This window comes from Heliangelus exortis, chromosome 3 (assembly GCF_036169615.1).
Source record: "Heliangelus exortis chromosome 3, bHelExo1.hap1, whole genome shotgun sequence".
Taxonomy (NCBI): Eukaryota; Metazoa; Chordata; class Aves; order Apodiformes; family Trochilidae; genus Heliangelus; species Heliangelus exortis.
In genome coordinates, this window is record NC_092424.1 from 62,418,158 (window position 1) to 62,434,370 (window position 16,213).

The window sequence follows — 16,213 nt, forward strand, 5'->3', positions numbered from 1 at the left end:
AGCACAAAAGACCTTTGACATCTTGCTTAAAAAATACATAGTTAATTTACTTACATGCTCACACTTTAAGAGACAAAATGGATATGAATCAAGGCTTAAGTCTTAAATAGCATGCATTTATTTATGAAACAAATAAACCCACCAAAAAGACCTGACCTCAATGGCATAAAACACTGAAGGCAAACCTTAAAAAATTAAAAGATGAAATAATAAATTTAACTGTTGCCTGTAACAACACTGGGGTTTAGAACCAAGAAACAAGTAACATGTATTTTTTAAGAACTCCAAGGTTGAAATTACAAAGCAGATCATATGCAGGATTACATAATTTGGTTTGGTTTTATGGGAAGAGCATTAAAAAACAATTGCCCTTTTAAGAAAGGCCTATAGAATATGAGAAAAGTATATTAAAAAGTTAACAAAACAAACATATTTCAAAAAAGCTATAGCATTAACATAACTCACCAGTACTATAGTATCTTTTAAGTTCTGTGCGTCTGATGTCTTTTAGTTGACTGTATTTTTTCTTCTTCTTTTCTTTGTCTGGAACAGTTTCATTTTCCCCAGCAAATTTACAGTTGTCTTCAGAGGAACTGATTTGCTCCAAAATAACTTTACTTTCATCATCATTCTCAGAAGGTGTTTTGGAAACAGGAGATCCAGGGGAATTGGCAGTGATGGTCTCAGTGTTTTGTTTGGCTTGCCTTTTCTTTTTCAAACTATGCATAAAGAAAAAACCCACAACATTAATACACAGCCAACTTCTACAGGCAAGTTGCTTGGTAACTTGATTTTTTAATAACATTAATTTAGTATCAGAATTTCTTACAGATGAATACTCATCATATCAATCTCAAGAATAAAAAAAATGAAACTACAAATAAGATTTTTACTGTTGTTTAGCAAGGACAAGGAACAAGGGAAAAAAACAACAAACAAAACCAAACAACATAGAGAAGTTGTTTGGTTTTTAAGCCATTATACATCCAAACATAGAAACAAGATACTGAATCACGTTCTACAGATGAAGTTTAGGACAAAGTAAAACCTCAGACTATAATGTATTATAATGCACTAGCTAACATAATTTCACAGTTAACTGCTCACGCTTAATAAAACCACTTGTTTTGATATAAACTTGTTATTTATTTCCATTTTGTCCAAGGTTATCTCTCAGTGGGCACCCACGCTACTCCACATCTGTTCTTGCACCACCCACACCACCAGATTAACTCCAGGTGCTACCCAGAAGTTCCTTCTGCGACACAACCAATGTGGACACAAACTGCTTATGCAGGGACATTTCCCAGCTGCTATAGATTTTCTGAGACAGATCTTAACAAGCTGCCTATAAACCTTCCAACGCATCACTATAGCAACAAGAGTATTTTCTTTTTAGAAAACTCCTTAAAACACAGCTCAAGCGAAAAAGATGCTTCAGGAAGCCTAACACAAATTTTTCTGAGTTTGCTTAGTGAGAGCAAAGTGACTTTAAAGACTGAGGGTTAGCATCGCTACATTAATCCTCAGTTAAAAACAACAGACACATACCACACAAAATTAAAAACTAGGCTAATGATCCTAGTACATTAACTTCCTAGTTATCAGGTACCTGAAGGGGGAAGACTATATTAATCTTGCTGGTGCTAAACAACTTCATTATGTGTTCAGGAAGAATTATGCAAAGAAAACACGTACAACCAATGAGTCACCACTAATGGGAGAAGGTTACATGATCTCATAGCAGTAGTTTACGTAAGGGAAAAATCAACGTATTAAATTATTAATATAATGCAGGAATTTCAGATATTTTTCCTTCCACCTTTTATATTTATATACTACCAGTATATTTTCTCAGGATACAACATAAAAAATACACAGAGCACTTGAGAATTGTAGCAAGACATTCCAGACTACCCACTTCTTTTTTTTTTTTTCCCCTCCCCACAATAAAACATTTAAAAACAGTTTCCAAGTTTAGAATATCCAGCTTGAGATGTCCAAGAAGGGTCAGTTTATTAGACTACATGACCACCACACTCCAGTGAAACATTTCAAGAGACAGTCTTGCCAAAGCTACATCTTATCACACAGGTACATATATGGATTTTTTAAATGCTGCCCAGAACGATAGCAGGAGACTCAAGCTTTGCAGCCAACTCAGTGAGGATGCTGTAGTTCCCCATTCATGCAAACCCACTGATTTTTAAGACAACTAGTAGTAGATCATACTCTTCAAGGCAAAAGAAATTTATTATGTGTGAAACTTCACAGATCAGGTCCTGACTACACGTGAAAACAACCTACAGGGATATATAAAAGATAAAAGATAAAAGATAAAAGTGAATACATCAATGTAACAATTAAGCATTTTGTTTAAACTAATGAAAATTTGTGTATACAAAGAAAGCCTATTTTTGGCTAATAAGTCACCATCCTGATCAAAGGCTGCTGAACAGCAGCAAAACAGTACAGTCACATTGCATTCACAATGTCTACATTCAGATCTGGTACAAATCTTTGCAAAGCAACATGCCACATCCTTACCACAGTTGTACTCAATTGCAGAGCTATAAATGAGACACATCCCTGACTTTTATTCTGGTGACTCAATGACCTTCCTATATGTGTGCATATCACAGGATACCCAAATCATCTGCTTCAGTAGACAAGAATTGGAAAGCAACCACACTGACTGCTCCATTTCTATTCACATCATATCAGAGACCTCTGTCCTCAGATTCCTGGTCTATTTGTTTCAATCACAAACTCTGTTAAGTAAGGTTTCTGTAGCATAAATGAAGTATCTCCAAAGAACAACAACAACAAAAAAAAAAACCAAACAAATGGCTAATGGAAACACGGAACACTTTTTTGGAGAGGGGAAAAAAAAAAGAATACAGAACCTCTCCAGAGGTCAACAGTCCTCTTGACAACACTAATAGCTTCTGTGAGTACTTTCCTTAAAATGCACTTATTTGAACTAGAGTTTTCCAAGTTGCCCCAGGCAACTTTAAGAATAAAGAGCTAAAACAGAACCTGTCCATTAGTGACAGAAAAGAGGAAAGCAAAAAATGACCATTTGAACAGACAAACTGCAACATAACTGATGGATGTTTCTTGCTGTACTGTTTAATCTTGCCTCACTCCCATGTACCATAGTCTACCAGGAGATCATCACATAACTTATACAGCATCCCTAGAACACAGCTGCTGCTGTGGATGGGCAACACCACAGGCACTTTTCAGGTAAAAGCCATCAAGAATCTGTGTACTCCATGATTTCCATTCCAATCTCAGGGCAGGCACAGAATCATAGAAAGAATCATAGAAAGTGAGGGGTTGGAAGGGACCATTGAGTGCAACACCCCACCAGAGCAGGGTCACCTATAGCACAGGTCACACAGGAATGTGTCCAGGTGGGCTTTGAATGTCTCCAGAGAAGGAAACTCCACACCCTCCCTGGGCAGCCTGTGCCAGTGCTCTATCACACTCACAGGGAAAAATTTCTTCCTTATATTTATACAGAACCACCTATGCTCCAGTTTATAATTTTTGTCCCTTGTCCTATTGTTGGTCACCCCTGAGAAAAGCTTGACTCCATCCTCCTGGCACTTGCCCCTTACATATTTATAAACATTGATGAGGTTACCCCTCATTCTCCTCTTCTCCAAGCTGAAGAGACCCAGCTCCCTCAGCTTTTCCTCATAAGGGAGATGTTCCACTCCCTTCACCACCTTGGTCACTCCACACAGGACTCTTTCAAACAGTTCCTGTTCCTTCTGGAACTGAGGGGCCCAGAACAGGACACAATATTCCAGATACAGCCTCACCAGGGCAGAGTAGAAGGGGAAGAGAACCTCTCTCAACCTACTAACCACCCCACTTACACTAACCACCCCAGGATGCCATTGGCCTTCTTGTCCACAAGGGCACATTGCTGGCTCATGCTCATCCTTCCTCCCACCAGCACCCCCAGGTCCCTTTCCCCTGTGCTGCTCTCCAACAGCTCAGTCCTCAACGTATAATGGTACCTGGGGTTGTTCTTTCCCACATGCAAGACTTTACACTTTCCCTTACTGTAATTCATTAAATTTCTCCCTGCCCAACTCTCCAGTCTGTCTTGGTCCTTCTGAATGGCAGCACAGCCTTTTGGGGTGTCAACCACTCCACTCAGTTTTGTGTGGAGCAAACCTGCTGATAGAACACTCTGTTCCCTCATCCAGGTCATCAACAAATATATTGCATAGTACTACTTCCAGTACCGACCCTTGAGGGACTCCACTAGAAACAGACTTCCAACTAGACTCCATCCCATTGACTACAACCCTCTGGCTTCTGTCCTTCAACCAGCTCTCCATTCACCTCACTACCCAATCATCCAGGCCACACTTATTCAGTTTAGCTCCAAGAATGCTGTGGGAGATGGTGTCAAATGCCTTCCTGAAATCAAGATAAACCATGTGTACTGCTTTGCCATCATCCATCCACCTGGTTATATCCTCATAGAAGGCTACCAGGTTGGCCAGACATAACATCCCCTTAGTAAAGCCATGCTGACTGTTCCTGATAAGCCTCTTGTCCTTGATGTGCCTGGAGACAGCACTGAGAATGAGTTGTTCCACCTCCTTTCCAGGGATGGAGGCGAGGCTGAGTGGTCTGTAGTACCTGGCATCAGTTTCCTCCTGTCCACTGCTCCTTTTCAAGGCAGTGATCATCCAAATGATCAAGTGGCAATTAATCAAAAAATACTGAATATTGACTGTGTATCCATGACACCCAACACAGGACTTGGAGTTACTGCAACTCTGCCTGGGGTTATGATCTCTGCTCACAAGATGCCCCTTTAGAGGTCACTAAAGCCTGGCCAAAATTACACAAAAACCTCCACTCACCCCTGACTACAAAATCCTAAGAAACCAAAGCAAACCTTTCCAGCATTTAAAACCATAGCACCAGCCTCAGATTTGCTGTGCTTTTTGATATTATTATGTGCATCCTCTCAGTACACTAAACACAAAGTCCTGTACATACACATAGGGCAATTCAATATTAACACGCACTGGGACAGTGCAGCAGAGACTGGACTGTGAAGAGCACAACTGGAGGGTTTACTGCATCTTACACAAAACTATCTCCTTGGGGAACCCCCTTCAGCCTCCAGTCACCCTTGTCTCACGCCAACCTGCACACCCCAGCAAGGCAGAATGGGCACCCACACAACCTTCCAGCTCCTCTCCTGCACAGATTTCAACCCCATCACCTCCTGAAGAAGGTGGAAGCTGAAGGTCTCATCTACTCTTCTCCCAGCTCTCATGTGTTTCCCACCCTTCACAGCAAGAGGTGCCACAGAAGAAGGATTTAAGAACATCATTTGTCAAATTATTTTCTTTTTCAACTAATCTGGAAGATTTCATTTGGTTTTGTCCAATTTTAAAGAAGATGTCTCTGAATAAAATCAGTATTTGGCCTTGTCATAATGGTGATGAGAGCAAAAGGGAGCTGAAGGCCAAAATAAAAAAAATACATAATGGAAACTCCTCAGTTTGACCAGTGCCAGGTTTTGCAATTAAAACAGCCTTTCAAACAAAACAATATGCATCTTTTCTGTGAAAGGATAAGATGTAACTCCAGATGTTTGTTTTCAATATCAGAGTCAATTCACTAGGAACTGTTGCTGGGGGGAGGAAAGGGGAGAGAGAAAAAGGGAGGGCATGAGAAACAAAAAGCTTATCTGCAAATATACTCTGGTTTCTGAGGAAGGATTCTGACACATTGTAATTTCATTTCAACACCAGATAATGTTTTTCAAGCTAACTGATTCTGACAGGCAAAACATTTCTTCTGAATTTATACGAAGCACCCTTTTACGAAATGTTTTCGGAGCAACAACTGATAAGCCTTTTTCTAAGTTTGTCCAAACACAGAGTTTTCTAGTAAAAAAAATTAATCTGTTAGTGTGTAAAACAGATGGCATGGGGGCTTCTCCACCGAGTCCCATGAGAATTGGAGAAATTGGTTCTTAATGGATGCTGTGAGCTGACTGCACAGATCTTTTGGGCACCTACCCTACAGAAGGAACAGGGAGCAGAAACTTTCTGCAACCAAAAAACCACTCTCATAACATATAATAAGGACTAACAAACTGAAGCAGACATACTTGCAGAGTAGGAAGGCAAAAATACAAGGTCAGTGGTGCTGACTTAAATGACTTTGAAACTATTTAACAGCTTGGGCACCAACTTACAGGAAAAGACCTAGGGAGGATTTAATGAAATCACCTGCCTCATCTTCCAGATCCAAGTATATTTGCCTACAAAAGGTAAAAAATATGCATTTTTAGGATACAACAGCCTGAATTTCTCATCATACTACCAAGGCAGGTTAGCATAAAAAGAAAACTGATCAGAGAAAGGAGTGGTGATGTTACCTGCACAACTTTCACTAGAAGACTGCAAGTAACCAGGAAAGCTATGCAACTCTTGACACAGAGACAATAAAGAAATGGAAATCACAGGGTTTTTTTTTCCCTAGAGATTCCACTCGATTTTGGTTAACACTTATTCAACAAAGATGCCCAAGAAACAACTGAACAGAACCTCTTTCGATATATAGTACTCACAAAGCGCACTCGCTCAATATCACAGGATGTTCTACAAAACTCCTATGATTAAAAGGGTTAATTTTATGATTTATTACATTAGTAAAAATCATACAGCATGGACAATGCTTGCTTTAGAACTGAAAACATCTAACACTGTGGCCATCCAAAAAATATAAATAAAGAAAGGGGAAGTGAGAAGAAATCTTTATTTTATCTTGAAGGTGACACAGTTTTCCTTTTGGGAAATTTTCCACAATGTGCATCCTCTAAAATGTGCCTTGAGGTCTGGCATGCAATCAGCTTAACATCCTGCACAGCACAAGCAGGTCATGTTCTACTAATGCTTTTAAAAAAACCCATTTATGCATATATGAAAAGATTAACAGAATTTGCAAGAAAGAACTTTAAAACACTACAGAGGTCTTAATCTGTTTTGTTCCCATAAAGATTGTCAATTTATAAAATATAAAAATTTTATTAAAATGTTATATTATAATACAAAAAATTACATGCACCCTAATTATTTTATTTAGAATTAACAAATTTAATCTTAATTTAAATTTCTGCACTCAATATATGTACTAATTTTTTTGTACCCCACACATGCCATTCAGAACACCTAATTAAATCAAATTAATGCCATTAAAAAAAACCAAAAAAACAAAACAACATATGTACAGAAACCTTACAGTAAAAGTCCCCTTTAGACACCCGCTGGCCTGATCCTAGTAACCTATTCTATTCCAGCCTGCACAGATCATCCACCTCTCCTTCACCCAGCTCAGTACCAGCACAACTTTGTGACCTCTGGGCGTGGCTGTGCTCTCATCCCACCTGATGTAACCTGATGAATAACCCATCTCAGGCAGTACCAATCATTACTGTTTGCAAAACCAAGGGAAGTCAGACTCCTTGCCAGGCTAACACTTCACTCCTAACTTCCTCAGTGCAGCTACTTCCACTGCTCAACAGAAAGGAATACAAAACCACTCGTCCTCAGTGAGAAATTTTCCTAAAAGTAGTCAGCATCCACCACATGAGAAAGCATGCAACAGGCTGGTATGCATCCTGTTTTGGAAATGAGCAAGACGAAAGGCTGCACGTTTACTATTAAAACAGATTATTAAGGCAAAAAATAAAGGCATGGGACACATTTTTTAAATGAGAGATTAACTGCAGAGAGAAAAAGACTATGAAAAAAAGTAGCTCTGAAATCGTTCTTGAGGACAACAATGTGGTTGCTGTATGGTCGCTGCAGATGCTCCAAGTTGTCCGTACTGTGGTCTTCCCGAAAGACAAACAGCAACTACAGAATGCTCTGATATTAGCAGCACAGGTCAAAGCTGGAAATTTCTACTTTTATTGGAACTCCTGTGGCTAATTTACAACAAATACCAGCACAAAGTTTCACACATGGATAGTTATTAGCACTTTTCAAGAAAGTTTGCATGCTTCAAAGAGTAAAGTGCTGTACTGACAACTAGGGTATGTCTGCTTTGTTCCTGATACTGCCACTTGCTTATAAAACCAAGTCACTACACCTCAGTTTTATCACATCTAACATGGAGGAAAGGATTTGTAGTAAAGCTGTTCTGGAATCATACCTTCTGACAGAAAAAAGTTCTTAGATAAAATGAAAATATTTGAATTTTTCCCCCAGTCATCTGATTGTATCAGGGAATTTAAATATCCCAAGCTCTCTTACGTTTATTTTAGGGGGGAAAAATATTATCACCATTTCCGTGGGTAAAACCCAAGAGATTTGAGCTGCCAGAAAGCTTTTATTTTCTTAAATTTAAGAATACAATGTTCCCACACAGTTTAATTAACTTCCTATTTTCAAAGGCAAAAAAGTATCTCCTTCTTTTCTGTTTACTTAGCAAAAGAGATTATGATGTAATCAGTACTCTATTACCATGACACCAATTTAATGAAATCTTTTCCATAGGGAAAGGACTCAGGAAAGCTGCTTTGTTTGGTGTACACATCTATTTAATTCCTTCCTTTATAACCTCAGTTACAGCAGGCTCCCAAGGAACAGCTTTAGGCAGAATCCTTTAACTTTGCCTGAGGTTCATTCAACAGGCTTGCCCAAATAAACCCAAACCACAGGTCCATCTTGTCCCAAATGCCAACCAAAACTCTTACCGCAGTCCTATCCTGATCCTCCTCCTCTCCTCTTCTGCTAACAATGCCGGGTATTTTCTCCTACTGTTGTGTTCATTAATCAGCCCAAACCATTCCCCTACACTGTCAAGAAATTCTTCCCAAAGTGGCTCAGCAAACCCTGGCAGGGAGGAATGGCCTCTCCCCATCATCTCCGGCCAACGTTGGGCTCCAGCTTCTCTCCCAGGCTCAGTGGGAGCTCCCCAAGCCACCACTCCTCGTGACATCAGCTGGCTCTGTGAAACTCTCTGAAAACAGAGCTGCAGTTACACGGCCAAAGGAGGTGTAACAGAGAAGCTGCACGGATTCTGCAGAGGAAAGTCACACCATATTAAACTTATTCAGATTATTTGATGAGGACAATAAGGTCTGGGTAATCAGGCTGGCTGAAACACACCTCAGGTTCTTCCTGAAACTTTGAAAAACTCCTCCTTCTCAGCCTCAGCTGAATACACTTCAAGAAATTCAACTTCTTTATTTCATGGAAGAAGGTCCTTTTAAATTACTAATTGATTAACATAGGGGAAATACTGTGCACGAACTGAGAACGAAAAGAAAAAATGACAGGGTACATGGAAAGCTGTGGGGAAATGTGTACCACTCCAAATAGTCATTGCTGCACACCCACTTTCTCAGAGAGTTTGGCAAGTACTAAACTTTCCTGATAATACAGAGCCAGTTTCAGTACTGATTAAACTGGCTGAAAACAGCTGGATGGAAATTTAATACTCTATTACTCAATCTGCAATAAACATTTACAGTGAAGCAAGAAAAAAGTAGATGAAAATTAGTGTACAATTAAAGAAAATCCACGGGAAATGTGCCATGTATTGTGCAATGATAGCACAGCTCAATCCATCTCCAGGAAGAAATCTCAGGCAACAGTATCTTAGTATTTCTTATATGGACACTACACCAAATTTTTTCACAAAATGCTTCCATATAAGGTGAAAAGCAACTAAAAATAAATTGCTTAAGTATTTCGTGTTTGACAAATAGATACAAAAAGCAATTATGAAAATTCATCACAGTGGTGCCTATGAAGAACATAGTCACAGACATACATCATTTTGGTTTTTTGGTTTTCTGGTTTGTTGGTTTTTTGGTTTTTTTTTTTTTTTCTCAGCAGGTACCTAACAGCACAAACTGCTAGAAACCAGTGCACCTGTGGGCACACTTGTGAAGAATCCCTGCATGTACCCAGTTTTGTTTGGGTTTTCTCTTAAGCATGCCTGACTGGCCCCTGTCAGAGATAAAAGTGTGGTGAGTGCAGTAATAATGGGGCAAAAAGCACAGCAAACCCCCCTGGGATTCAGGAGAAGCATAGTACTACTTGAGGAAAAGGTACAGTTCCAGGAAGCATTTTAGACACTTTCATCAGCAATAGAAGGTGCTTCTCTCTCTCCTCACTATTGATCCTGCCCCCAGGAGTTGTCTCCAGTTTTTGCACACAAGTGTTTGTTGCTGCACTGTAGGCGCCATATCTGGGAAACTACTCACATTCAAGATAACCCATCAGAAGTGCCAACAGATAAATACATTTTTCAAAATCAGATCGCTTCCCCATCAGATCCCACTTGGTTTTGCTGTTTCTATCGACACAAAGAGGGCCAAAAGAGGAGACAAGACTGCTCCTCCAAACAGCAGAAGGCACTTTGCACAGACTGAAGGATTTGTCAAGCTACAGTCTTGCTTGTTCTCTGTAATGTTAGGCTGAGATCAGCAAAAAGAGTCAGAAAACCAAACCAGACTCAGGCCACATCACAACCAGCAAACCTCTGGATAGGAGCATCAAAGTTATTGTGGCAGTTTTTTCCCCACTTATCCAGAAAAGGCACATTGATCCTGGGAAATTTTCATGAAGGTTTCTGCTGTGAGGGCTGAGAGGCAGCTTCCCTTGCTGCAAAAAGCAGCAGGAAAGAGAAGAAACTGCTGTTTTCCTCATAAAGAAGATTTTAATACTGAAAAGGCTGACTCAGCTCAGTAAGTGGAGTCACCTGGCTGACTTTTTTGACCAGTAAAGTCTGGGGGATCCAAAAGTAACCAGAGTAGAGAATTTAGTGACCAAAGTAAAAAATTCAATTATTTATTTAAACCACCACTAAAAGAGATATTTGAGAGAGGACATGGGGCAGAGGTTTTAAGCACCTGTATTCATTATCTTTTGCTTTTATTTAAGAAATTACTTTAAAAATTATCATTTAAGTGTCAAGGCTATCTGCATCATCACCCCGTTCTGTATGGCATGATACTACAGATTTAATACCCATGTAAACAACATAGTTTCAAATAGACACAGAAGAAACATACAACTTCTCCTTTTCTTAGTATTAATAGAGAAGACCAAGGTAAAAAGAAAAATAAAAAAAAAGGAGCCAAACTAAGGGTTTTAAATGCTAACCTTCATGATGATACAATTACCCAAATGATACCAATATGTACTTCACATCTGGAGCTCATAACATCAGAGATGCTGCAGTGCACACTCTTACAAACAGGCTGTTAACTCATTTTTCAGGGACAAACTTAAAGCAAGAAGCTTCATGCCACTCGAGGGTGAAATGTTCTATTTAAAGTACTTCAGAGTAATTGTTAAAAACAAACGTCAACCAACCCACTTAGCATCTCAATTATGTATTTGCATTCATTGTCCTTAACTTGTAACCTAGTTTGCTTGTTGAGTGCTTTAATTGGCTTCCTGAATAAAGACTCAGAAAAGAAGAAACACCCAAGTGTACTGCAGATCCTATAATATGGATTAAAGTTCAAAGATACATCCACCAATGATGATAATGGGTAACAAAATTAAGAACCTGTAGCTTTAGCATTTGGAATAATGACGTTCTCTTTATAAGTGAGAACAATCCCCAACCACCCAGAGGAGGTGTTTCCATCAACATTTCTCCACAATATGGCACCACCGTTTTAATATGATGGTCAAGAGAACATTAACCACCAGTGACATGACAGGGTTGGCCTTGTCTACATGGGACAGTCACATGGCATGCATGCACTCCTAAAATTTCTCATATCCACATACTTAGTGCTAAATGAGTATTTGGCATGATCTGCTTTTGGAAGCCATACCATTATACTAGTGTTTTGCCCATTATGTTTACACTCATAAAAGACAAAGTTTGTGTTAATTATTATGTCTTCAAATTTCTCTGTGGTTTTTGTATCAAATATTTTTGCTTTATTTTTGACTGAAAAGTAGTTTGGCTTTTTTTCATTTACTCTTCAGCTGAAACTTCACATTCAGTCAGAATCTTTGATTGGAAGGGAAAGAACCAATCACCACAGGACAAAAACAAAGGCAAAAAGTAAATTCTGCCCTCCATCAGCACAGTGGAAGAAAAGGTGGCAGGAGGACACAAGAGGTTCTGCTCCATCTCCACATTGTCCAGGCTCCCTGAGTACAGAAGGTCCTGCTGCACTTCAGACAGATGCCAAACTATAATAATAAACTGAGTAAACCAGCAAGTCACGGTGCTCTTGAACTTTATCTTACAAGGCAGCCCTTCTCCTGAACACCAAGTGACCTGGCTCAAGGGTGAGAGTTTCCTACCAAAGGCAGCTGGGCACCACCAGATAAAGCATGAGCTCTGCAACACCCTGTCATGCTGCCTGCCCCTGTCCCCACTTGGCTATTCCCTTCTGGGCTGGGAAGGAAAGCTTCCTGGCATGCTGGGTCCTAACCCTGCTGGGGCAGGGGTGTGGGCTGCTGGCCTCTCCTCTCCTCTGCTGCCCTGGCATCTCACCCCACAGCAGCAGTGCCTTGGACCTGCTCCTACCAGCCCTGCTATCCCTCTGTTGCTATACAAGCAACTCCCACCTGTTAATCCTAACAGTGTAAGGATTCTTCATATGCATAAAAATTGATCAAATGCATCAGTTCATGGGCTGAGAGTCACACGCTGTGGTTTTCAGATATACTGTGGGATTGGTTTGGCAGCATCTTAAGACAAAACACTTCTGGTAACAGCAAAAATCCTTCCCAGCCTCAGGCAAGCAGAACTGCTGTGTGCAGCACCTGCTGTGGTCCAGGTGGAAGGAGGAGCATCATCTTTTTAACACAGATATTGAACACACAGATAAATCTTCTGCTTAAGGAGATTTTTAAAGATTGTCCAATTGAAACATGTGATTACTAGCCATGTATTTATAGAAGCATTAATGAAAGCAAAAATCCAGCAGCTGACAAAATGAACTGTTGCCAAAAACACAAAACATAATTTAAACTAAGTTCACCTGTGACTGAGTAGATGTTAAGTTTACACCTACTGAGATAAAAACAGCCACTCCAGGAAAATAGTGGAAGAAACCTGGAGTTATCAGTACATTGACAGAGAAGCTAAGCTCTCTGTGCTAGAGTGCTCTCTGACAGGGAAATACTCAGTGCACTAACACACTGGGAGAGCTGATTTATAATTCATTTACATTACAAAGGTTTTCCAGCACACAAACAATTCTCTCTCTCCTCCCTGAATTCCTAACCAGTTCTGCTGCTCTCCTTGGGAATTTCTCTTACACAAATCCCACAGACCACAATGGTATAGCAAAGGAGACTTAAAAGAGAATAGTCAATGTACATATTTAAAATTCAGATGATCCTAGGAAACACACCCTGCTTAGACTACAAGGTAGGTCAGAAAAAACCAAAACCAATCAACCAAACAAAAACAAAACCCAAAAACAAAACAAGCAACCAACCAAACCAACTCCCCCAAACCTACACTTCTAACCCATCCCCCCATAATTGGATTTCCAGGGCAGGGTGAGCTGGGGAGGGATCCCTTCCAAATCCAGTCTGGGTCCTGGATTAATGCTAAGGGCAGGAGAGTTTACCAGCCTGGCACTACAGGGAACCTAATGCCCTCAGGAATATCCACACAATCTCTTACCCTGTGTGTCCAGTGCCTGAGGGAAGAGGGAAGAAGTTTCATTTCCTGGGAAAGGCAGGAGTGGGGAGCCACAGGCAGGCAGCACAAACTGCAGAACATAAAGCAATTCAAATACAGGGCAAGCAGTCATCCAGTGGCCCCAGGCAGGATCCACAGCATTTCTTCTCTTACTGACAGCATTCCCTTAGTTAGCTATATAATGCTCCCCAGTCCTTCACACAAAGGGGAAAAAACCTGCCTCTCTTAAAAGCACACTCTTGCAGGCACCATTTATACCTTTCCCTTTAAAAGTGCAGCACCATTACCAGAAACCAACCATCCCCCCAGCCAAACCAGCAATATGAGGTAGCATGGCATATGGCAGAAAAAAAGGAACAAAAGACTTGAATCATGACAGCAGATAGAAGGCAAGAAATTTCATCCATGGGTCAGAAACACCAGCAACCTTTCCTGAAGGGGTGTGTCTAGCATCTTACCAACCCAGGTTTTCTTCCATCCAGCAAACTCTAACATACCTCACGATGCTGACTTTTCTCCTTCTCAAAATACTTTACATCCCCCCACTGTATCCATGATGTGGTAAAAAGCACTGGAGAGCTGACCAGTGCAACAAGGTGACAAAAAAGCTGGGATTTCTCAGAGCACAAATAAAAGATCATTAACAGCACCGCCAAAACATCAGTGCCATTAGGCATGGGTTTAGGTGTGTACCACCATTTAACCTAAGAACAGTGGCTCCTTCTAGAAGGGGACTTCATTCAACTGCAGCTCCTTGATGGCAGCTCCACTATCCATAAGAGACATGAAAAAAACAGAGGGCTGAGTGGGAGCACCTATTCCCAAAGCATCTTACGCAGCATTGCTTTGAAACTGACCACAGAACCACACTACTGCCAAGTATTAATGCTGATTTTCCACCAGCATTTAATCCAAGCTTGATTTTAAAACAGCTCACTGGAATCCACTGGAATTCACTAGGATGAGCATGAGCCAGCAATGTGCCCTTGTGGACAAGAAGGCCAATGGCATCCTGGAGTGCATTAGAAGAGGGGTGGTTAGTAGGTTGAGAGAGGTTCTCTTCCCCTTCTACTCTGCCCTGGTGAGGCTGTATCTGGAATATTGTGTCCAGTTCTGGGCCCCTCAGTTCCAGAAGGACCAGGAACTGTTCGAAAGAGTCCAGTGTGGAGTGACCAAGGTGATGAAGGGAGTGGAACATCTCCCTTATGAGGAAAGGCTGAGGGAGCTGGGTTTCTTCAGCTTGGAGGAGAACGAGGGCTGAGCTCATCAGTGTTTATAAACATGTAAAGGGATAGAGCCAGGAGGACAGAGTCAAGCTTTTCTCAGCGTTAACTAACAATAGGACAAGGGGCAATGGTTATAAACTGGAGCATAGGCAGTTCTTTATAAATATAAGGAATAATTTTTTCACTGAGGATGACAGGGAGCTGGCACAGGCTGCCCAGGGAGGGTGTGGAGTCTCCTTCTCTGGAGACAGTCAAAGCCCACCTGGACATGTTCCTGTGTGACCTGTGCTGTAGGTGACCCTGCTCTGGCAAGGAGGTTGGATTCAATGATCTTTTGAGGTTCCCTCTAACCCCTAACTTACTATGATTCTATGAATCAAGCAGAACTTTATGCAGTAGGTCCTAAGAGCAAAGAGAAAAGACACCTGGGAGGCTGAAGAGAAGATCACACCTGCACAGTGTAATAAAAAAAGGTAATTATATGAGTTTTCTGCACGCAACAGTAAAAAGTCTATCTCATCTATCAAAAAATCCATCTTTTGAAGCCCCCAAATTGTATGGTCTTTAAGATACAACATATTTAAATCCCCCCAAGAGCAAAAAGATAAATGGCACAGCTCACCAGGAACCTCCAGCACACCCCACATTCCCAGCATACACAGCTGCAAGGCCAATGGGAAAGGAGTGAGAGGAAGACAAAATACATTACCACTATGTTAATAGCAACTCTTATCAAAACTGCACAGACTCCTACATCAAAAGGCCTATCATGTAACTTATTTAGCCTCCTTTTTAGAACATAAATAAGTTTCTTTTTTTTGCAGCTTCTCTTTAAAGGCTGATAAGAGACACCCAAAGGTCCCTTTGGGAAAATCCAGTGTAAGGTCATTACGTGTTTGCTGCCTAACAAGTCAGCCCACTATGTATTTTGCATGGTGAGCAGTGAGAATTCTGAAGTTGCTGGTGTGAAAGAGCATGTTCAAAGATTAAATAAACAGAAACTCTTTCGTCTGCATATTGTGATATACTCCTCAAAGAAATCAAGAACCTCATGAAACTCTGCTCTTCTCTTTCCTGAAAAAGTCTTTATACAGAGGCCATACTGTTACCCAGTCTCACTTCACACACAGAGGGAAGTGAATGGGTGAGGAGATGAACCATGCTTCCCATCTTACACAATCTTTCGATCTCCTTAAATAGCATTTCTAGTACTGGAAAAATTTGAAAACCCTGAAGAAAGCCTCAGGGCCCCATTAGATATTTTCATTAACCCTGTTATCCAATAACAAAACTCT

The 16,213-nt window shown here is 40.6% G+C and overlaps 1 protein-coding gene across 7 annotated transcripts in view; it reads right to left on the bottom strand.

The window, feature by feature from the left end:
- Window positions 1-16,213, bottom strand: part of NCOA7 (nuclear receptor coactivator 7) — an 85,476-nt gene that overhangs the window by 42,986 nt on the left and 26,277 nt on the right. For 6 of the 7 annotated variants that reach the window (XM_071741011.1, XM_071741009.1, XM_071741010.1 and 3 more), the window contains exon 3: window positions 466-719. The exons of the other annotated variant lie outside the window; for it this stretch is intronic. In XM_071741011.1, the coding sequence (XP_071597112.1) occupies window positions 466-719 (254 nt within the window). The remainder of the gene's footprint in view (window positions 1-465; window positions 720-16,213) is intronic. 7 annotated transcript variants of the gene reach the window in all.